This window comes from Mauremys mutica, chromosome 8 (assembly GCF_020497125.1).
Source record: "Mauremys mutica isolate MM-2020 ecotype Southern chromosome 8, ASM2049712v1, whole genome shotgun sequence".
Taxonomy (NCBI): domain Eukaryota; kingdom Metazoa; phylum Chordata; order Testudines; family Geoemydidae; genus Mauremys; species Mauremys mutica.
Window position 1 is genome coordinate 9,713,608 of NC_059079.1, and position 25,006 is coordinate 9,738,613.

A 25,006-nucleotide genomic window follows, 5' to 3' on the forward strand; every position below is an offset into this window, starting at 1 on the left:
GGCTGGAGTTCTGCTTTGCAGATGTCCTCAAGTGGAAGACAGTGACTACAGACATACAGTGAAATCTGTATGGGAAACTATCCTTACTAGGCAGCTCCAGATGTCCTGATGGCTGGTGCACACTAACACAGTGTGCTTCAAGGATGGAATCTGAATGAATGATACTTTAATTTTTTTAATAGGGCTGCTGCAATTTGGGATCATGCCAATTTCCTTTTTTTTTTTTTTTAAGGGACCTTATTTAGAAGGCCATATTCCACTTTCTTAAAAAAAAGAAAGTCAATAAGTGTCTTGATGCAAAAGCTTTAAAAAAAAAACCCTGAAACTCCCTCCGCTCCCCACCCCCCAGTGATGACATGAACTCAGTGAGCATAGCCAGTTGCTACACACACATGCTATATAATTAACAAACACTGTCTACATTCCCAACCGTCTGCTGGTGCAATTCCTATCATTTTACCTCCCACGTTCTGAAAAGAAAAAATTAAATGTTATGCTTTTCTGGTAGTACAAAGGTCTCTTTTCCTTTTCTCTAGTCAGCAGACACACAAATCGGAATTCTCAGCTATGTGAAACCTACAGGAATTTCAGAGTTCTAAAGTACACAAGGAATCTGTTTTGTTTTGTGCAGCTTTTAATTACAATACTAAGTACGACTAGGAATTTGTTATGCAGAGTTAAAAAATGACCATATATTGATCCAAGCTGTTTTTTTTTTAAAGGGCGGGGGATTACTGAATGTTAAAATTAAAAAGTGATACGATAGTTTCTGTGACAATAATTTTGTTAGTAATCCTAAAGAGCATTCTCAGGACATACTTCTTTAAATCACAACTGTATTACATTTGGTGGCCGAGAGGATATTTGTTCTCTGAAAATATTACTTGCATCCTGTTAACCCCTATTAAATAACATTAATTGTATTTTTAAAAAAAAGCCAATAAACACACACAGCTACCAGCAGGTGGACACTCACATAATGATTCAATTTAGCAAAACCTTTGATTTAGGAGATTTGAAAATCTCACCCATAAAGAGCATAAGGGAGTCAGGTGTCCAACTCCCTTTGAAAGCCAATGGAAATTGGGTGCCTAACTCCCTTAGGCCTCTGAAATTCCACCTTATATCATTGGGGGGGGGGACCCACAACAGCTTGACACACATTCAACTGCCTAGATTTTTTTTAAAGAAAGAAATAAAGAAATAGATGCTGAAAAAACTTCAGAATTGACTTTTATCAATGCCTTCACTTATTGCTGAACCAAAAGAAAAAAGTACTGCTAATCAGTCTGGTGAGTATTTAGATTGAAAATGCTTTGTATGCATATGTACAGGGGGTCTCTGGGCCCTACACTAATACAAATAAAAAGTAAATATCCACTCACTGCAATGAATAAACAAGGATTTAATCCTGAGTGTAAAAAAAAAAAGTGACTGTTGACATCATATATTAAATAAGTTAAGACCTAATAATTAAATACAGCATAGCTGCCAAAATACTGATTTACTTACATTATAAGTAGCATCTACCATAAGTTAAGAACATTTTAAAACATCATATTGAGTATTTGTCCTGAATGCTTTATATCACAACATTCTACTGGCTCTCCCAAACAGCTGAATTCCTGTTCTGCTGTTTCCGATTGCCTCATCAGCACTTAGCAGATCATGCTTCAGTGACTTAGAATCACACAAGCCAAAACTGAATTCAAAAGTTTGAAAGAAAACAAGTGCATTGACTTTTTGAAGTGAGCAATCTACTTCCTTTGACACAGTATCCTTTACCTGCAACCCACTGAAAGGGCACCAGTAACTCTAACACAGAGAAAAATTATCACCACCTTTCATGCACGTGTGTGCATGCATCAAAAGAGAAAAAGAAAAAAAAATTAGCCAAGGACACGGGGGCAATTCCCAGCTGTTAGAAAATGTGCTTTGGGATTTTTTAGGTCCACGCAGAACAGATGGGACCTCACTTTTAGGGAATTATCTGACAGACTCAGACTTAGTCAACTGTATATCCTATAGGGACTGATCCCACACCTACTGAAGCCAGGGGAAAGAATTCACTGACGTTGATGAGGGTTGGATCAGGTCCTTAATCAGTCTTGGAAAGTTGAGGGGTTCAGTCAGTCCTCCCAGGAGTTGAACTCATGGCTCTTGGGAGTCTAACTATTTGAAAATGACACGTACAGTATTACATCTTCCTCCTAAGGGATAGAATTGGAGATGAGGAAAGAGGAGGCAGGGGAAGAGAAAGTAAACCTCCCCCATGACTACTATTACACAGTATCTCTTTCTACACATTATTGCTCCAAGTTTCTTTACTTACCTTTGTAGGATGCCGTTTTCTTGTGGTATTACACCATTTATAGCTGCCTGTGAACAAAAGATATACAGTAAGTCAAACAAGCCAGGCAGCAATAAGACATCAGAAAAACCTGAGATATTTCCGCAAAGCAATTCAAATGGGCTTATACAAAAATGACTCAAATTTGCTTAAACAAAATCCCCAATACTCCTTAAGCACATCGAATATTCTCCATTCAATTCATACAGAAGCACCTGACAGTGCCACTAAAGTACATCCTATTTCAAAGGAGACTAGCCTAAAACAAGACTTTGGATCCAAACTGTATATATCTTTATAACAGGTCAAAATAAAACTAAAACTTTCTAAATTTAAGGATTCAAAATGTTAGAGTGGTTAGATTTGTTTGATTACAGGCATGTTTGAATTACAGTTTCAGAGTCAACAGAGATCTGAATGCAAGATGTCTGTTTATGCCCATTCACATATTTCAGTAATTTTAACACAGACCTGACACTTAACATATCAAATCTCTATCTAGAAAGTATTTTTCCTCTAATATTTTTGTACAGGTTCTTAATTTGCTATATGAATTTTATGGGTAGGTACCATAATTTTAGTTTGAATTCAGTTTCAGCTTCTAGGCCTGTTCCAAAAATTAGTTTATTGCACACTATCCCAACTAGGTTAGCTCAATTTCGCTGATCATACGTGTTTATTGCAATGAACATTTTTCAACATTAGTAATAATGTTTAAAAAAAAAAAAAGCCATCCTCAACAGAAAATTTAGTTTCTAACAGTAAGAATGCCTATTCTAGGATTCCTACTTCATAGAATGTTTGCAAAACATCATTAAGACAGACAATACGATCTAGAGAACAAATGTGATTGAAAGGGATGACAGCACAGAATTGAGAGCTAAGAGTTACAGTAAAACCTGAGAGTTATGAACACCTCAGGAATGGAGACTGTTCGTAACTCTGAAATGTTCATAACGCTGAACAAATCATTATGGTGGTTCTTTCAAAAGTTTACAACTGAACATTGACTTAGTACAGCTTTGAAACTTGACTATGAAGAAAAATGCTGCTTTCCTTTTTTTGTAGTAGTAGTTTATGTTTAACACAGTACTGTACTGTATTTGCTTTTTTGTTTTGTCTCTGCTGCTGCTTGATTGTGTACTTCCAGTTCCAAATAAGGTGTGTGGTTGACTAGTCAGTTTGTAACTCTGGTGTTCATAACTCTGAGGTTCTACTGTACCAAATTCTACTCCCAGCTCTGATACTGACTCTCTTTACAACCTGGGGTAAGACAGCCAAATTTTAAAACTAGCCACTAATTTTGGGTTCCCAAATTTAGACACTATGGGCCTAATCTTCACAATTATTGAATAGCCAAAACTGCAAATGAATCAATAAATGATAGAGGTGGATGTTCAGCACCTTGGGGGGGAGGAGGGGGAAATCATGCCCCAGATACCTAAAGGACAGCACTTAACAAATGGGCTGGCTTTTGAAATCTGAACCTTAACCTCTTTCCTTCAATTTTCCCATCTGGAAAATAGAAGTGATAATACTTACTCCCACAGTCCTTACCTACTTCCAACCCGTTTGGATGAATTTTTGTAAATCACTTAAGATTATAAATTATGTAGTAATAAAGTATTTAAGGTATCCATCGCCATGGTATCTGGGTGCAGTATTATTCGTTATTATATTATCATTAGCTGTCAAAGATTCTGATGTACATGTTGTGGGATATTCCCTGTAACAGTCTAAAAAATTCTACACCAGATGGAACGGTAGTATGTTTAAACAAGGAGAGTAACTAAAGGCCATGACACAACAGAGTAACTACAGTCAATTACGCTACACTACCTGACTGAATTATAAATTGTCTTCTGACATGATTATAAACATTATTCCACTCTACAGTAGCGAAGACACTATGTTCTCAAAACATCTGAAGCCTGGTGTATGTAGGAAAATATTTAGAAAAGATTGGTATTGCGATAAGTGGATTTGGGGCACATCTGCATATAGTCTTACTTTTTCTAGGTATGTTACAAGTTGATAAAAACAGAGCATGGGACCTTATGCTTGACCAAAGCTTTCGCAGGAATTAAAAAGGGGACAACTGTGTTGGAACTGGATTCCCAACATTGCTGTAACTGTAGCGTAATGGCCCTTTAGATATAGTCTACCACCATATCTGACTATGGATCCGGTCTAACGAAGAAGGGCTCATTTTCCTGAATGTTGGGCTAGCCATCATTTCTTAGCATGAGATGATTCAGGGATCGGAGGGTTATGTATTAAACAATACTTAGCATTTCAGTAGCATTTCCAAGGACTTGTCAAAGTCTAAATTAGTCCTCCAAACATACCAATGACATAGCTACTATCCTAATTTTTAAGATGGGAGATTAAAACAGTGACGATAAGGAAATGTCAAGGGCCAGAGTGGAAGTCAGCATCAGAGTCAGGGTCAGAATTAGAAAGCAGGTGTCCCTGGTTCCCTTCCCGTGTTCTGCTATTTGTGTAAACTTGTACATACACAAAAATTAAGACAATAGGCAGGAGTGCCAAGAAACTCCTCACACTATGTACCCACTCATGAACACACTCAGTACTTTCCAAAATAAAGTACTGCTATAGAAGGGGATCCCTGTACTTTGATTCCAGTTAAGACAAAGGTATTTCTTTTTTCAAAAAGCTGCTAAGCCTGTCACTTGCCAGCAAAACTATTGGCTAACAAATATGCAATCATGGCATTGGACAAGAATTTTATAAAGTCATGCTCTGATTGACCAAATTAGCTTTTTTGAGGTTGGCCCACATATGCAACAACCCCTAGAAAATATGCTGTTTGGACTCCACACTTTACAAAAACAAACAATCCGGAAATCACTATACTTTGGATCAAGATTCTAGAAGAACAGACTTCTGGTCAGTGTGTGGGAGATATCTGGTTTAGGACTGCTTTGCACCACAAAAGGGTGCACCTTCGGGCCATCTCAATGCAAGGATTTTTCAGACTTGACATTCCCAGTTGTTGCACTGACAGATTTTGAAATGTAGACAACACTCAAGCATTTTACAACTGAGTTGTTCCTGACCCTGCTCTGAGTAGGGGTAGAAGATATGGTAGTAAAAATGCCAAAATTTTGTCTACACTTCAGTCTAGCGGACACATCCTAAAACAGTAGAGTTACAGTGGATCAGCATAGGAGAGTTCACCAGTTCTAATGGTCTTTGGAGAGGAGGAGAAAAATGTGTCTCTTGGAATGTCTTCAAACCAAGCTGCTTCTGCACTTTATTGGTCTCCTTCAGGCTGAAATTCAGAAGTTCATTTTCAGTCTGTTGTGCATTCAGTGGCACTCAATTCACTGGACTCTGGGAAGCCACTGTCCATCAAGATAGCTTTTACAAACTGGTAGCACAGCTAGCCATATACTTACCACCTCTTTTTCTGTATTAAAGAGATGTTATATGTAGTACTATAGTTGGCTAATGAATCATACAAAAACTATGAACTAAGATTTAAATGCTAACTTGTTTTAATCTAATAAACCTCCAATTTTGAATTTTTTAATATATATTGTGTTATAATTACCTTAGAATATCAACAAGGCATAACCCTATGATGCTCTTAACATGTGTCATTCTTTTTTTTTTTTTTTAAATATACAAAGAACAATACAGTGACTCAACTAGCTTGCCATCATTTAAGTAGCGGTGTTTTGATAACCATAAAATGCTTTGTTAACCATGTGTCTTGCACATGTACATGGAGGGGTTGCAGCTGTTTACAGCTACTGATCATCTTAATCTAATAAACCATCAGGAAAAGGTCTCACAACGCTCTTCAGCAATAGACATTTTCTCCATTATCACTTAACAGGACTGATATATTCTTCATTCTGCATTTTGGTGAATCAAAACACAGCAAGTGCAGTTCTCATAGGAACAATCACCACTGATAATGGTCATTTGACATCCTGGAATTCTCTTTCCCTTGAGAAAAAAGTTGCATTAGCAATGAAAATCTAGTACAGTAATTGAGATATTTAGAGTTCAGCACTTGCATAGTTTGTCTGGTAAAAATCTAGTTTTTATAAAAATCTGAGGATGAAACTAGCTCAAGATTTCCCAAATTCAAGTACAAGAGCAAAAATTATTAAATGAGGTGAGGGCTCCAAGCTATTTTGTCAAAGACTGAACAACCCTTCTAGGCCTTCTCTTATGTCTCAAACTAGACAGCATTAAAGGGTCAAAGAAATGAGAGATAATAGTGGCCATACTACATAATTTCTTGGTGAGGTGGCCTGCATTCAATAACTACAATGTAGAGTAAAACTGCGTAAAGAGTTTGGGCAATGTTTGTTAAGCGAGATAGAAATTGGAAAGATATAAGAGATCAGGAGAGGGGTCCACGTGTCTCTCTGGGTGTTTTGAGTAGGCAACCATTTCTGAGTCCCAACCTTGAAAATGCTGATAAAGGACACAGACAGTCTAGGCTCTGATGCCTGAATGACTGTAACACAAAACTAAATACACACAACTGATTAATGAAAGATTTTCCTAACTAATTTTTTTTTAAAAATTAGTCTCCTCTATTAGACAATTAAGTCTTCATGGTTAAACAAACATTTAATATACTGAGAGGACTCTCTAAAATATTCTTAACTTGTGTGTCCATACAAATAAGAATGGCGATACATAATTTAAAAAAATTAAACAAAACTATTTCCCTTTAAATGATTTTAGTAAAATTATAGTACAGTCGAACCCATTTATCTCGACCTCGGTTAACTTGCCAATCCTATTAAGTCGACGTTTTAGAAGTGGAACCGCCAAACTCCCTCTTTGTCTTATCGGTTTCTCATCGGTTATGTCGATTCTTTAATCTCGCCGAACCCTAATATCTCGAGCACAGAAGAGCGCCGAATTTGCCACTAACCGAGGTCGAGATAAATGGGTTCGACTAACTCCGGCGGCGGCCCTGCCCGGCTCCTGCCGCATCCCTCCCCGGCCACGCGACTCCTGCCCCAGCCGCGCGGTTCCCCAGCCGCCCGGCTCCCCGCGTCCCCGACCCACCGTGTCCCCAGCCGCCCGCTCCCCGGCTCCCCAGCCGCGCTGTTCCCCAGACGCCCGGCTCCCCGCGTCCCCGGCCGCCCGGCTCCGCGTCCCCAGCCCCGCGGTTCCCCGCGTACCCGCCCGCGCTTCCCCGGTCCCCGCTTCGCTGCCCGCCCGTCCGCCCGGCCCCGCTTCGCCGGTCCCCGCTTCCCCGGTCCCCGCTTCGCCTGCCGCCCGCCCGGCCCCGCTTCCCCGGTCCCCGCTTCGCCTGCCGCCCGCCCGCCCGCCCGCCCGGCCCCCCTTACCCGGTCCCCGCGTCGCCGGCCGCCCCGCCCGGCCCCGCCCCGCTTACCCGGTCCCCGCTTCGCCTGCCGCCCGCCCGCCCGCCCGGCCCGCCCCGCTTACCCGGTCCCCGCTTCGCCTGCCGCCCGCCCGCCCGCCCGGCCCCGCCCCGCTTACCCGGTCCCCGCTTCGCCTGCCGCCCGCCCGCCCGGCCCCGCCCCGCTTACCCTACCCGGTCCCCGCTTCGCCTGCCGCCCGCCCGCCCGGCCCCGCCCCGCTTACCCGGTCCCCGCTTCGCCTGCCGCCCGCCCGGCCCCGCTTACCCGGTCCCGCTTCGCCTGCCGCCCGGCCCCGCTTCGCCTGCCGCCCGGCCCCGCTTCGCCTGCCGCCCGGCCCCGCTTACTCGGCTCCGCTTCGCCTGCCGCCCGGCCCCGCTTCGCCTGCCGCCCGGCCCCGCTTACCCGGTCCCGCTTCGCCTGCCGCCCGGCTCCGGATCCCCGTCCATGGCCGCCCGGCCCCGCTTCCCCGTCCCGCTTCGCCGGATCCAGCCACGTGCAGGCACCGTGGTAAGGGGGCAGGGAGGGGGTGTTGGAGAGAGGGCAGGGGAGTTCAGGGGTGGGGGGGTGAATAGGGGTTTATCTCGATCATCGGTTATCTCGACGCTTTTTGGCAAACCCCTAGGCCGGCGACATAACAGGGTTCAACTGTAAATCCATTCATTGCTATCTTTACATTAAAGTTTAACCAACCTTAAGCAGAAACAGACACTTATAGCAGTCAATTCATGAAGCCAACAACCTCAGTAGTGTCTAAATCAGTGGTTCTCAATCCGCAGTCCACGGGCCCCTTGCAGCCCAATCAGCACACAGCTGCTGCTCATGTGACATACTCATGGCCATACGGGTAGTATATATATTGTGTGGATGCAGCCCACATAGCACAGAGAGCTGCATATGTGGCCCACAATGGTAAATAGGTTGAGAACCACAGATCTAACTGCTATATTCAAATACAAGCTGTATCCATTTCCATTTAATATTCTCATTCAAAATGCAATCTAAAATTTCAGCTGCTAACTTGCTTATTAAAATAAAAAGTAATGTCTCCACCACAAATTCAAAAACAGGTAACTCACCCAAAGAGTTACCACCTACCGTATTTGTCTTTTGAAATTATAAACAAAATTTAATTATTGATTTGTATATTTTGTTTCAAGATATCGGTGATATACCCAGAAATTGATGTGATATAATTAGAAGCATCTGGCAATACTGGCACTGAAAATACATAACACCCAAAACAGGGGGAGAACATACAGCATCATAAACCACAAGTGAGCTACACGACTATATAGTTGCATTATCAAATGTCAAGATCCACAGTACTGATACTGCTATGATTATGAACTCTCGGGCTATGAAACAACAGTATGTACAATATATTTATTTGGCCTCTATCATGCCAGAGCTGTTTCCTGGGAGAAACAACAATGCCAAAAAGCTGCCCAACCATTCTAAATATCTGTCTAGTTTGAAACAGTGAAACACTACAAAAATATTACAATTATTCAAGATACCTATGAATCATTGTGAAGCTTAGGGTGTTAAATTTCAAGTTTTTCCCTGGGAAAATACTGCCTTAACAGATTGAGACAGTTCTGAAAAATTCTGCCTGTCCCCTTACAAATACAAAATAGCATATGGCTTGACTCAAAATACACAATTTCAACTGGTCACCAACACTTAATAATTAACAATTACCACATAGTGGAAGGAGAGAGATCACGGTTTTTCCCCTATACTTAAAATAGAGAACAACTGTGGTATCTCCGATACCACTATGTGGTAACTGTTAATTTATGACATTTAATGGAAACCACTGTAGATTTCAAAACTGTTTGGCTGCACTGATCATGCTTACATAGTTTTAAAGCTAATACAGAGGTTTTATTTTATATATTTCATTCCTATCAAGTGGCATCCACTGCACCACACGCACTTTCAAATGGAAGACTGAGGATTTCCCAATCTATAAATGGGATGCATTATTTCTAGATATCAGGACAAAGGCTTAAACTTACCTTCTTAAGAACCAACCCAGGTCCATAACTAAAGCCAAATTTAAGGGCTTTTGCGCAGGAGAATTCCTGGGATAAGGAAGCTTCTTTCCTATGGCGTTAAATACAGTTGTCCACCTGCCTCCCCACATTAAGCAATGAAGTTTTGGCTGGTGCCATGCTAAAAACTATTTCTCCATGCTAATTTTTCCCCTTACTTTTACTCACACCTTCTTGTCAACTGGGCCATCCTGATTATCACCACAAAAGGTTTTTTTTCGTCCCGCTGATAATAGCTCATCTTAATTGATTTGTCTCGTTAGAGTTGGTATGGCAACCCGTGTGTGTGAGTGTGAGTGTGTGTGTGTGAGAGAGAGAGAGAGAGAGAGAGGACACAAAGCTCCAAGCCTGTATTGGTGGGTCCCGTGCTTCCTGGTGGATACAGTGGCCTCAGAAGCTCGCTAAGGCCCTTAATATGATCTCCCTTTCCCAGTATGGTGGCAAAGGTTACAGCTTATTGAGCTACTTTCATCACAGGCCGGTATGGGAGGTGGGAAGGTGGAATACCCCCAGTCTCTGTTGCTCCTTAGAGCTCCGTAGGCACAGTTTGGTCTCCTGCCTGGACCAAAGTCTGTTTCCCCTCTCCAAGGGATCTCTGTAGATCATGGGGAGAGAAAGAAGGGGGAACCCGGGCCCGCCCTCTACTCCGGATTCCAGCCCAGGGACCCTATTGATAGCAGCTGTTGGCAGCTTCCCTCCTCCACTGACGTTGCTTGGATTCCCTGGCCCACTTCCCCGTGCTCCCCTTTTCCAAGCTTCACTCTTACCTCAGAATTCAGTAATGCTTCCTCTCCTCCAGCTCCTTTCACCTGGGCTCCCCTCGACAGAACTGGAAAGGAGAGCTTCTAAAGCAGTATAAGTGGGACTTAATTGGCTCCAGCTGTCTCCATTAGCCTAACAGCCTTAGCTGACCCTTTGTCAGTTAACTGAGGTCAGGTGCCGGCATTAGTCTAACGACCGTAACTGGTTAAATTGGCGTCAGGTGTCTTGATTGGCCTGGAGTAGCCCTTGTTTGGCTATCAAGGGAACAGGGACCTGCTCATTCTGAGGCTGATATACCTGCCTTCCACTACCCTCTTATACCCTTCTGGCCTGAGTCCATTACAGTGTGTTTATATACATCTTCCTACTGTATTTTCCACTCCATACATCTGATTAAGGGGGGTTTAGCCCACGAAAGCTTATGCCCAAATAAATTTGTTAGTCTCTAAGGTGCCACAAGTACTCCTCATTCTTTATGCCATGGATAGAGGCCCTATACAACTCTCTACATTCAAACCTCCACCCCATGCACAACAGAAAAATGCTGGTCCCACTCCAATGTGTCAGGAATTATGGATTTGACTTGAGAAGGCATATCGGCATCATGAATTAAGATAAACCAATCAATGGTTCATGTAGGCCAGCATCCTATCTCTAATAGTGGCCAGTACCAGATGCTTCAGATGAAGTTACAAGAAAATGTGATGAAATAACCTGTCCACAGGCAGCAAAGAGTCCTGTGGCACCTTATAGACTAACAGACATATTGGAGCATGAGCTTTCGTGGGTGAATGCATGCATCCGACAAAGTGGGTATTCACCCACGAAAGCTCATGCTCCAATACGTCTGTTAGTCTATAAGGTACCACAGGACTCTTTGCTGCTTTTACAGATCCAGACTAACACGGCTACCCCTCTGATACTGTCCACAGGGGAATTTTCTTCCTAACTCCCGTAGCGTAATGGCTGGCTTATGCATATGAAGGTTTATAGAGTTTATAATTTTGCTGATATTCTGTAACCAGTAACTGTGGATGTTCTCATTATCCATATAAATGTCTAATTATTTTTTTTAATCCTAGTAGGATCTTTCTTCAAGAAAATGACTCATTTTTATTAGGGCTGTAGAAAAGAAAAGGTAAAAAAAATCAAAACCATCTGATTTAAAAAAACAAAACCCTGAAGCTATACTGTAGCTCTTCTACTCTGCCTTAATTTCAAGGAATTTTTGGTGAAAGCAAAAATATTCAGTTTTGAGAAATACATACTCCTAAGAATGGCCCTGTTTTCTTTGGCTCTCTCGCCTATTGAACAGAAGGTCAATCTTAATTTCCTTTTCTTCTACATTTCAGTGCTGCAGCTGATTGTGCAATAAAACAACACCTTCTAGAATTCTACTCACCATGTTTTTATTGCTTAATCCCCATTTCGTTTATAATCCAATACTACTAAATGTATCTGATAGTTACAGAGCAAAAAAACATTTGGAAACTGAAAATGATAATGCAAAATGCATTCAAACTGTCTTACGAAATCCAGAATAGATGAGAGAATATCACACATCAGAATATATATCTCAGACAGATATGAAGAAAATGAGGGTTGGGGCAGGAGGGAGGGATGTTCATGCACTGATCCAACAAATTTTGTAAATCAGTGATACATAAAAAAGTTTCACATGGTCTTAAAAGTTTGCTTTAGTTTTGACATCTGCACAAGGAGGATTTGAGCTAACACTTTATAAACAAATTACCACAGAACCAATCAAAATAAAATATAATGGAGCAAGAAAAAATTTTAATGGTGAAAGTTGCATTTAAAAACTGTAGCTAATATGCATATGGTGTGCTTTTCTTTATTTTTCCCATAGTAACTTCTCAGTAAGTATTGATAAAAGCTCTAATAAATATTTAGCAACGCAAAGTCTCAAGTTTTATTTTATTTAGGGCTGTCTATTAATCGCAGTTAATTGACGCAATTAACTCAAAAAATTAATCATGATTAATCATAGTTTTAATCACACAATTAAACAATAGAATACCAATTCAAAGTTGTTAAATATTTTTGGATGTTTTTCTATATTTTCAAATATCTTGATTTTAATTACAACACAAAATACGAAGTGTACAGTGCTCACTTTATATTACTTTTGAATACAAATAGTATTTTTCAATTCACCTCATACAAGTACTATAATACAATCTTTTTATCATGAAAGTGCAACTTACAAATGTAATTTTTTTTTGTTACATAACTCCACTCCATAACAAAACAATGTAAAACTTTAGAGGCCACAAATGCACTCAATCCTACTTCTTGTTCAGCCAATCGCTAAGAGAAACAAGTTTGTTTACATTTACAGGAGAGAATGCTGCTCGCTTCTTATTTACAATGTCACCTGAAAGCAAGAACAGGCATTCAGATGGCACTTTTGTAGCCAGCATTACAAGGTATTTACGTGCCAGATATGCTACACATTCACATGCCTCTTTATGCTTCGACCACCATTCCAGAGGACATGCTTCCATGCTGATGATGCTTGTTAAAAAAAATGCATTAATTAAATCTGTAACTGAACTCCTTGGAGGAGAATTGTATGTCTCCTGCTCCATGGTTTTACCCGCATTCTGCCATATATTTTACGTTAGGGTAGTCTTGAATGATGACCCAGCATATGTTGTTTAACACCACTTTCACTGCAAATTTGACAACACACAAAGATGGTTGCAATATCAGATTTCTAAAGACAGCTACAGCACTCAACACAAAGTTTAAGAATCTGAAGTGCCTTCCAAAAGCTGAGAGGGACAAGGTGTGGAGCATGCTTTCAGAAGTCTTAAAAGAGCAACACTCTGATGCAGAAACTACAGAACCCGAACCACCAAAAAAGAAAATCAACCTTCTGTTGGTGGCATCTGACTCAGATGATGAAAATGAACATGCGTTGGTCCACACTGCTTTGGATCATTATTGAGCTGGACCAGTCATCAGCATGGACGCATGTCCTCTGGAATGGTGGTTGAAGCATGAAAGGACATATGGATCTTTAGCGCGTCTGGAACGTAAATATCTTGCGACACTGGCTACAACAGTGCCATGTGAACGCTTATTCTCACTTTCAGGTGACATTGTAAACAAGAAATGGGCAGCAATATTCCTGCAAATGTAAAAAAACTTGTTTGAGGGATTGGCTGAACAAGAAGTAGGACTGAGTTTTACATTGTTTCATTTTTGAATGCAGTTATTTTTTGTATATAATTCTACATTTGTAAATTCAACTTTAATGATAAAGAGATTGCACTACAGTATTTGTATTAGGTGAATTGAAAAATACTATTTCTTTTGGTTTTTACAGGGCAAATATTTGTAATAAAAAATAAATATAAAATGAGCACTATACACTTTGTATTCTGTGTTGTAATTGAAATCAATATATTTCAAAATGTAGAAAACATCTAAAAATATTTAAATAAATGATATTCTATTATTGTTTAACAGCACCATTAATCGCATGATTGATCACACTTAATTTTTTTAGTCATGCGATTAATCATGATTAATTTTTTTAATCACTTGACAGCCCTAATTTTATTATACATAATTAGCTATATTTAAATTATTTTGAAAAGTTTAGTCATTGTTCTGGGAAGTTGCGTTAATATTTGGATTTTGTCTCTTCTATTTTTGGCCATATTCATCAATTTTTTCCCAAACCCAGTGATAGACTGGTATTATTCTCTATGGTACAGTTTACTTTCCAAAACAGGTCCCTCTGCAGCACCATTGCGTACGTACACACACACACACCCCTACCTACCTTGTTGGAGTCAAGAAATTCAAGATGTGGGCTGCAGGGATTTCCAAAGGAATCATAGACTATCAAGGTTGGAAGGAACCTCAGGAGGTCATCTAGTCCAATCCCGTGCTCAAAGCAGGACCAATCCCCAGACAGATTTTTACCCCAGTTCCCTAAATGTCCCCCTCAGGGATTGAACTCACAATAACCCTGGGTTTAGCAGACCAATAAAGGTAATAATTGGAGATATACCAATTTCCTAGAACTGGAAGGGACCTTGAAAGGTCATCGAGTCGAGTCCAGCCCCCTGCCTTCACTAGCAGGACCAATTTTTGCCCCAGATCCCTAAGTGGCCCCCTCAAGGATTGAACTCACAACCCCAGGTTTAGCAGGCCAATGCTCAAACCACTGAGCTATCCCTCCCCCAATGCTCAAACCAAGATCTGCTTTATGAATACCTAATAGAACTGGTAACTTTAACAGGCATATACGAAAGAATGTCATGCTGTGCACAAGTCATTTGACAGTGAAACTCATGGGATGCACATTCTAGAAGTTTTCCTGAGAATGAGGTGTCAAGTCAGTTGCGGAAACTGGTAAAGGCTTTGCTTGGGAAACAAAAGTCCCAGGCTCACCTGGTGAATGGACTGAAAGACTGAGAACTTAGGCTCAGTTGTCCTTCCAAGGAGTGAAGAGCACTGCAGGCTATCCAGGCTACAAAGGGATAGTATCTCCAATTTTCAATACAGTGACAGGGTAAGAGAATCATAAATCACATGCTCTCCCCCCTGCCCCCGATTTTCTGCTTGGCTTGTACTGAGCATGCTTACACGGACTGAGCATGCTCAGTAAGACTGTTGAAGCCTGCTGCCCCCACTCTACCCCCCAACCCCCCCACTATCAGCATGTTGTCTCTGCAGCTCACTATGGCCCCTTTGCAGCAGAGCTGTTATCATCAGCTACACCAAGAATCATCTTCAGGTTTTATATCAGAGGGATTAGGAGGATAAATTCAGGATTAGATTAGCACTCGTTTACCTGATTAAGGGCTGCAAAATGAGTGACAGGATGCTACCGTACAGAGCAGCTGTCCCATCATATTCACTCACTTCCTTCCACTGAACCCAATATACAGGAGTTTCAATAGTACTAAAGAAAGGGGAGTGGATGATTCTGCTGAAGAACCACTCCCCCCTCTGCATTTTCTCCGCAGTAGGGTTCTGCTTTGGATGGCCTCATCTATCCACAAAGACAGTACATGCACCATTTATGTAGTGTGATCAGAAAAAAGCTTTTGGCAGATAAACTCAAAATTTACTGTTTTTGAAAATTAAAGTGCTCCGAACTGTAAAATGCCAAATTTACTTTCATCACACCAAGTGTCACAGAACATTGAACAATTCATATGTTGCTTAATGATTTAGGCCTCATCTACGGAAAGTTTTACTGGTATAGCTATACCGTCAAAACCCTCCAATGCAGACAAAGCTAATACCAGAAAAGAGTGCTTTTGCAGAGATACCTGAGAGAAATAAACTAAATTAAACCAGAAAAAGCACTTTTATGCCAGTACAACTTGCATCTACGCTAGGGATTTTGCCAGTGTAGAAAATGTCACAAAACCCCACCCCTCTAAACAACACTGCTATGTCAGCTCAAGTTTCTAGTGTAAACCTGGCCTTAGACTTCTTACCCTACAGTTTTGGGGAACTGAATGTCTGAGATTTACCTGTACATTTACTTCTTCTGAATTACAATATGTGGCAATTCAACACATGGTGGGTCTACTCACTCAGAAATTTTGCAGCAATTAGAGCTTTTTTCCAGCAGATGGCACTAGGACCTACCTACCAACTATTACGTAGCATGGACAATCAAATATTTCTAAAAAGACTACAAGAACAGGTTAATAATCTGAATACTAACGATTGGGTAATATAGGCCCAAAATGCTTTCCACTGAACTATATGAACTTCCTACTCTGAATAATGATTCAAAATCCATGGAACTGCCAAATTTACTGTTTTTGAGAAAAGAAATGCATGGATAAGAAGCAAAATTTTTCTCTCTGTCTCAAAAGAATGTCTGCAGTTGCATTAATGTGGGATGTAACTAGCAGTGAATTCAGGAAGATTAAGAGAAGGAATATATCCTTGTGTTTCTTCCTCCCCACCCTTACAACTCTCTTTCACTCTCGTGCGTGCACACACATGCACACACCTCTTATGCTGCCTCCCCATCCCTCCTCCCCCCTTCCCCATGACTCTGCTTAACAAATGCTACAACCAGCAAACCTAATATTTTCAGTTATAATGTTTGGTAAACTGATGGATCAACTCCATATAATTGATTTCCGTATTTCCTTGATTCCATGCTGACCTTGCAGGAGTTCCCACTGATATTGTAGATTGTGCTTTGAGGTCTGGCAAAGAATTCTTCTTTTGCTAATAGTTCTACTAGGATTTATGAAATATAATAAATGCCTATCCCATACTCTGTGCACCCTTTCATAATTTATTGTCACAGTAAATTGTAACAGATTTCTCAGCCTGCTTCAGCAAGTAATTGTATACCAATCATACATATTAAATTCCCTCCACGGGGGAGCTACGTGATTGAATTGTACAGAAGGACGCATTACTCCCTGACCCTTGTAGAATGAAGAATTCAGAAATGCATTTAGGCACCTTGTTCTTGTGAACTGCACATTATCCATCCACTGTTGGCTGTGCCCCCTTCAGACACTCCTGGCCAAAGTTATGGAGGACCAACAATGCTATTTTGATAGATAAAAAGTCTAGGGACACGTAGTGTACTAGCTTCATTAAATCATGTAACACTACATATGGATTACAGGGTGGATCTTTCACCTCCAATAGATGACACATTGTAGCTTCTTTTAAAGAAGCTAGCAATATAAAAGAGGACTGGACAGAGGCTCTCGCAACATCCAAGTACTGGAATTCAAGGCTATTGTTAATTCTATCTTGCAATAGGTTGGCCTCAGGTCTGCTGACAGGCTCTTGAAGGACTTGTAACACACAGCAGACTGGAGGGTTCCAGTGTCTCAAACAGCATTCTGTATGCTAATGAAATATCTGGGCATGTTCCTGAGTATTCTATTTATTTTATTTTTCTTCAGTGCTGTTAATAGATTAATTTCTTGTCTGGAATATTCTTGACTTTCCAATATTTCCTTTGCAGCATTAACACTGCTAACTTTCCTCAGAATAGTTCCACAAGGTGATTCATTCCCCGTTGAAACAGGTTTGGTCTGGTTGGCAAATTTCCAGGCCTAAAATTGGCACCAGGACCATTTTGTAGAACAATGGCCTTCTTGGCCAGTATGGAAAGGCTGAGGGGGTAAGATGGAGTTGGGAATGCAAATTATTAGTTACATAGCCAGGTCTGGTAGAATACTTCCATTACTACAGCTCTGTCATTTTCGTTCTGAAATGTCTTTTTCTCTACCTTGTTTGCTAAGCACTGATATGAACCGGTCTATATTTGATATAGGGGCAGGTCCATAGATATGACATATATGTCTAACTACTACACTGACAGGCTCACTGGAAATACAGGCAGATTAGATGGCTCTGATTATATAATCAGAACAAACATACAGTGAAAGAGACAAGTAGGAACATATCTATAGATTTGGAGGGAGCATTTCTAGTACCCTATTTACATTACTATTTTCATGACAGGCAACGCCCCCATCACTAGTATGGATAAATGTGGGCCCCATTTTAAAGTATTTAAGAATATTACATCTAGATCAGTATTATTTTAAGTTGATTTTGTTGCTTTCATGTGATATAGGAAATGTGCAAACAAAATTAGGTTTTTAAGTATAATATAATTATAATATTATATAATTTCCTATTCCAACAAAATAAATGGGTGATAAAAAATACAAATGAATAAAATGAAGCTTTACTACAAATCTGTACAATTGCTATCTGGTCAGATCTTGGAGACGGGAATGAAAGAGAAGCAGGATTAGGACACAGCATGGATGAGCGGGCCAAGGGAAAGGGAGGAATTGAAGAGGATTCCCAGGTTATGAACTTGAGTGGCGGAGAGGATGATGGTACACTCATTAAGAGGACACTACCAAGTAATGTTTCATTATATTTGTTTTAATATTTTTAGATATGCTACAAAAATATTTTAAAATAATATTCCCTCAATAGTGTCATTTTCTATCTGTCAGATATTGGTTTTGGCCTGTGTTTTAAGCAGAACTGAGACTAACATGGCTATAGTTTAACAACTATTTCCGGGTCTTTGCCACGTCAAAACATTTGTTCTGACCAGTTGATATTACTATCCAAAAAGAGGTGCATGTTTTCTCCCGTCAGTTTATAACCATGAAGCAGGGTAAAATTTTGGGGCTAAAACCTTTAACTGTCAATGTATAAAACAAGCCTGGTAGAAGATGCTTAACTAAGGAGCACTGAAATAAACATAATTACTGCAAAGAGAAGGCAAATAGCACAAGCAGCCTAGATTAATAATATTAGGATTTATTTAGTTCACTCGTAATAATACAGGAACTCCTCACTTGAAGTCGTCCGGGTTAACGTTGTTTCGTTGTTAGTTGCTGATCAATTAGGGAACATGCTTGTTTAAAGTTGTGAAATGCTCCCTTCTAACGTCTTTTGTCTACTGCTTCCCGGAAGAGCAGCCCGTTGCAGCTAGCTGGTGGGGGCTTGGAACCAGGGTGGACCGGCAGCCCCCTATCAGCTCCCCGCTCCCTTAAGTTCCCTGTGCAGCAGCTGCCTGCAGTTCAGCTGTGTCCCTCTCCCCACTGCCATGTGCTGCTCCTGCCCTCTGCTCCCCGAGACTCCTGCTTCCTGTGGGGGGGGAGGGAAAGAAGAGGGGCTAATGTCAGGGTGTCCCCCAGCTCCCTGCTTCTGCACCCCACTTACCCCATCTTCCATAGAGAGGGGGGACAGACCAGGACTCAGGATGAGGGAGCTTGCAGCAGCTGCCTCTCAGCAAGCTGATCTAATTAACAAGGCAGTGTACTTAAGAGAAATGCACATATCTCCCTCCATTCCTGCTGCCTTGTGTAGAGAGAGAGTTAACCCTTGAGGGCTCAGCCACTTGCTAGTTCATCATTTAGCAGTAAGGGAAATATCCCACCCTCTGACTCCTCCACCTCAACCAAGCTTCACAATCATCATCGCTGTGTACCAGTATTAAATTGTGTATTTAAAAATTATATATATATGTCTTTTGTCTGGTGAAAAAAATTCCCTGGAACCTAACCCCCTCATTTACATTAATTCTTATGGGAAAATTGGATTCGCTTAACATCGTTTTGCTTAAAGTTGCATTTTTCAGGAACATAACTACAATGTTAAGTGAGGCGTTACTGTACAATTTTTTCCTAGTCATTGAGCCTGCATTGTTAGATTCCCTATAACAATGTGAAATCTTTTAAAACGACTCCATGAGCAAATAAACATCTGTAAACAGGCAAGTCTACAAAGATCTCACTGGCACAATTCCACAGGATGCCTGTTAAAAAGGCCAGTTCTTTTATATCAGGGGCTCTTTGATTTCGATATACACATAAGAATACCTTAAAACACACAAGACCCACAAACTGATATTTTGGTACCAGCCCTTTAGCAGCCTGACTTTTTCTAAGGTACAAATGTTATTGTCCATTCAATGCATTTAGATAAATGTAATAACCCCTGAAGCAAAAAGGACCAGTTGTCCTCTACAAGCAAACCAACAAAAGCAAATTCCATCTCCATTATCTTTGGCAGGTTATGCAAGGCAAAGAATCAAGTCAGCTTATTCCTGTAGCTTGCGTTATACTTGGTTGGCATTCCCCTTACTTCCCAAGTCTTCACAAAGTATTTCCAAGTACTAGGCGTGAAGTCACACCCACAGTTTTTATAGAAAGCCAACATTTGTCCCCATCTTCTTTTCAAAATTCAACCAAAGACTGTAACTGAGCTACTCTGAAATGCCTTCCATGCCATCTGCTGTATTTCAATTTGTTGTTTCTTCACAATGAACACACTTCATGAAAAGCTGTAAGGCGAACAGAATGACTAACAAAGCAAAATTAACATTTCAAAAAAAAAAAAAGAAACCCACCCCACACAAATATTTTCATATAGATTCCCTCCTTCATCCTCACCAATAGGAAAGCGCACTGGAGTAACTTACAAATAGCACTCTAGGTATAGTTTTCTGGTTTTCCCCCAACTATATTGTGGGTTTCAAACATAAACTTTAGCCAGATTCTTCGGTAGTTTCTATGACATAAGCAATGCATTTAAAACATCCAGTCAATTAGAGCTACCTTTATAAACCTAAAACCAAACACATGGTTCTTAAATACTCACTGTGAATTTTATATTACCATTGGCAGTGGAATTATCCATGCACCGCAACACTCTTCAGAAGACAAGAAAATAACTTTTTCCCTCTTTTTCCTGTGAGCACACATACTGAGAGCCATAAGGAAACAGTAGAATTATTTAAAAAATAGAGATTAATCCTGTACCAAATTCTACAGCTAGTTAATACATGTCTAGGGTGACCAGACAGCAAGTGTGAAAAATTGGGATGAGGGTGGGGGGGATAATAGGAGCCTATATAAGAAAAAGCCCCATATATCAGGACTGTACCTATAAAATCGGGACTCTAGTCACCCTATCTATACATGTCACTACAGTAACTCCTCACTTAAAGTCGTCCCGGTTAACATTGTTTCGGGGTTACCTTGCTGATCAATTAGAGAACATGCTCCTTTAAAGTTGTGAAATGCTCCCTTATAACATTGTTTGGCAGCTGCCTGCTTTGTCCACTGCTTGCAGAAAGAGCAGCCCATTGCAGCTGGCTGGTGGGGGCTTGGAACCAGGGTGGACCGGCAGCCCCCCTATCAGTTCCCCACTCCTCTAAGTCACCTGTGCTGCACCCACCCAGCAGGCTATCAATTGCTGGCAGTTCAGCTGTTCCTCCCCCCACTGCCATGTGCTGCTCATGCCCTCTGCCTTAGAGCTGGTCCTGGGAGCCTCCTGCATGCTGTGCAGGGGGGAGAGGGAGAGGGGAGAGAAAAATAGGAAGGCTAATGTCAGGGTGTCCCCCTCCCCCCTTCTCCTGCCCCCCACTTACCCCATCTCCATAGAGCGGGGGGGGGGGGCACGACAGGGCTCAGGACAGAGGGAGCTTGCTACCAGCAGCTGCTGTGTCAGCTTGCTGATCTACTTAAAAAGGTAATGTACTTAGAGTGGCGTCAGAGTACTTAACCAAGCTTCACAATCATTATTGCTGTGTATAGTATTAAATATAATATAGTCTTTGTCTGGTGAAAAACATTTCCCTGGAACATAGCCCGCCCGCCCCCAACACACACACATTAATTCTTATGGGGAAATTGGATTTGCTTAATATCGTTTTGCTTAAAGTCACATTTTTCAGGAACAGAACTACAACGTTAAGTGAGGAGTTACTGTATTTGGAAGTAAAACATGCAATATCCAGCTAAACTCCACCCTCAGCAATCCACTCATTGAGTTTCAAAAATGGATGCATTTTACAGAATTTGTATAGTTCTGTATCAAAGGAAGTATTTGAACATACTTGTCTGAACGCAGAGAGGAAGCAGTTGACCCATCTTCACCCAAGACTGAACTCCACTTGCTGGGACTCCCTTTAAGGCCAGTACCAGGCCTTTTATCAGCCCAGCAACTATGGTCCTTTTATACATAAGAGTAGGGAAAGGACAGGAGAAAAACAGAAAAACCTATTCACAACCCATTCTTACAGAAGGAGAAGTGAATAGAAGCCTGTTTTTATGTACCATGCAGAATGAACCCCTGAAGAGGGGTACCACAGCTTTTTAAGCTAATGCCTCTCCACTTCCTGGGTAAGGGAAGAAAAGGTGCTCTTATGCCACCATACAGTGATCCACTTTCTGGAATCCTAAAAAATTAAACCAGGCAGCAGTACGGAAAAAAAACAAAAAACAGAGCTACATAGTGCAAAAGTGGTGCCTGAAAAATAAATCTGTGCATTCAACCACCACATTTCCCCAGGCATTTTTATTTTTCCTCTCCTGAATTACTTCACATAAATTTTAACATTAAAGTCAAGAAGTATAGAAAGGGGAGGGCTACCCTGTGACAAGATACTTTACTTTTAGCTTACAGTCACTTCATTGTATAGTATGCCAGTTCTAAATAAAGATCAAAAGTACAGTCATGCTGACAAGTTATGGCATGAGATAACTCAGAAAAGTACATAGGGTATTAAGAAGTATCGCACAGTAATTCCCCTTTTACTAAATGGTGCGACAATATGACATACAATCTATGACAATAACGTCTAAATTACCTTAACCTGGATCAATACAGTATCTTGTCAAACAAACACACGCTCAAAACCATTAAAATAATACTAAGAGTCTGGCTTCAAATCATGAAAGTAGGAAATTCAGAGTTGAATGCTGAAATCCAATCCTCAACCTGTTCCAGTCTCCCCAAACAGTGGGTGATTATACATACTGTACCACATGGGCTGGGCTGTAATCCAGGGTATGGTGGCCAAGTGTCCGGTTTTCGACTAGAACACCCAGTTGAAAATGGACCTGGGTAGCTCCAGTCAGGCCGTTAAAACTCAGGTTGGTGGCGTAGAGGGGCTAAGGCAGGCTCCCTGCCTGCCCTGGCTCCACGCGGCTCCCGGAAGCAGCCAATATGTCCCTGCGGCCCCTACATGGGGATGGGGGCCAGGGAGGCTCTGTGCGCTGCTCCAGCCCCAAGAGTCAGCTCCACAGTTCCCATTGTCTGAAAATCGCAGACAATGGGAGCTGCAGGGGTGGCACCCGTGGAGCCTCCCTGGCCTCCCCTCCACCCAGGGGCCGCAGGGATGTGCCAGCCGTTTCCAGGACCCACCTGAGGTAAACCCTAACCCAGAGGCATTCAAGGGCAGATTAAGGATGGATGTTAGTGTTTAAAAAATAAATCTACAAATTGAAGTGTTCAAAATATGGTATGGTACGACACACACAAAAAAGTCTTTAGATATGGATTTGTGTGAAGTTTTGACCTGATTGACCCACATGAGCTCTGGGCTCTACAGTTACCAGTCATGGGGCAGTAATCTTACAAAACAGTAAGTTATTTGTAATGTAGCACAGCATCTGCAAAGATGCTACTTTCCACCTTTAATAACGTCAACTGAATTCATCCCATCTCCCACCCACATATATCCAGCAAGTTTAAGCAAGTGATTCATCACTAGTCAAATATACATTCATAAAATTAGTGCCATTTTAAGTTCAAATAGAGTTACAAAGAACTATTAGTTAACTATTTTTAGACATTTAAAAACACTAATTACAAATTAATTTAAGTTTTAAAACAAGTTTAGGACATTTGGTCCAGACTTGAATGTTGCAGGGCAAAGTAATGCTAAGTGGAAATCTTCATAGCACACGTATGAGCCACTGTAACTATGTATTGGTGATGGAAATGTTTTGGGGGGTTTTGTGGAGAGAGGGTAAGGTGGGGAGAGATACACTTAGATATAGTTATACCTCCAAGTACTGCTATAATCTCAGGTGCTGCTTTTTGGGTATGCTCAGAGCACAAAGAACTCTCTATTACAAGAAACAGATTAGTTTCTCCATCAAAAGAAATCTACATTTATTAGTCCCGCTGCTTGTTTGATGACTATGCATTTCTTGTTGGCGGACGTACAAGGAAAACAGAAGTAAAGGAGTTCATTTCAGTAGTCACTAAATTCCATCCATTATTTAGACAGGAGACACATGCTGCTTACATTATATGTTACATACGTTACTTTATAATGTTGATCCCAGAGTTCTACCTAAGGAAGACTGATCAATCCAGCTGTCTTTCAGGCCACACATTAAAACTCCATATGCCACTTAACAGCCAAAACAGGCAATATGTGAGTATGCAAAACACTGTGTTACACCACCTGATTTACCTATTCATATTTCTTATGCGTTGATAATCCAGAACTAATTTGTTATTCCATTGTGTCAAAGGCAAGCTTCTTCCAGAATCTCAGGGTTACATTTAAATCAAAACGTTTGTACAGTAGAACCTCAGAGTTATGAACACCTCGGGAATGGAGGTTGTTCATAACTCTGAAATGTTCGTAACGCTAAACGAAACGTTATGGTTGTTCTTTCAGAAGTTTACAACTGAACATTGACTTACGTGGCAGAGCTCTGACTTGCTCCCGTGGGTCCTGCGCTTCTAGGCGGTTTACGCTAGCCTCAGTGGCTCACTGTGACCCTCCACGTAGCCCTTCTCTCTCTCTAGGGCCAGGGTTACAGTCTACTGAGCCCTTTTCATCATAGGCTGCAAGGAGGTTGGTGAGAGAACTCCCACAGTCTCTGTTCAGCCTCCTGTCCTGACAGGGACCTGACGTCCCCTTCCAGGAGCTGTTCCTGTAGTGGTGGGTTGGGGGGAACCCGGGCCCACCCTCTACTCCGGGTTCCAGCCCAGGGACCCTAATGGTAGCAGTTGTTGGCAGCCAACCTTTCACTGCCAGAGTTGCTACATTTCCCTGGGCCACTTCCCCACAGCTCTCCTGCTTCTTCCTTCTTCACCCTTACCTTAGGGCTCCTTTAACGATGGTCTGAGGGTGTCTTCAG

General features: G+C 41.3%; 1 protein-coding gene across 1 annotated transcript in view; it reads right to left on the reverse strand.

Annotated features, from left to right (window-relative positions):
• FAF1 (Fas associated factor 1) overlaps window positions 1-25,006 on the reverse strand; it is a 306,114-nt gene that overhangs the window by 224,103 nt on the left and 57,005 nt on the right. Inside the window, exon 3 of the mRNA XM_045027160.1 lies at window positions 2,333-2,379. Coding sequence (XP_044883095.1) covers window positions 2,333-2,379 — 47 coding nt within the window. The remainder of the gene's footprint in view (window positions 1-2,332; window positions 2,380-25,006) is intronic.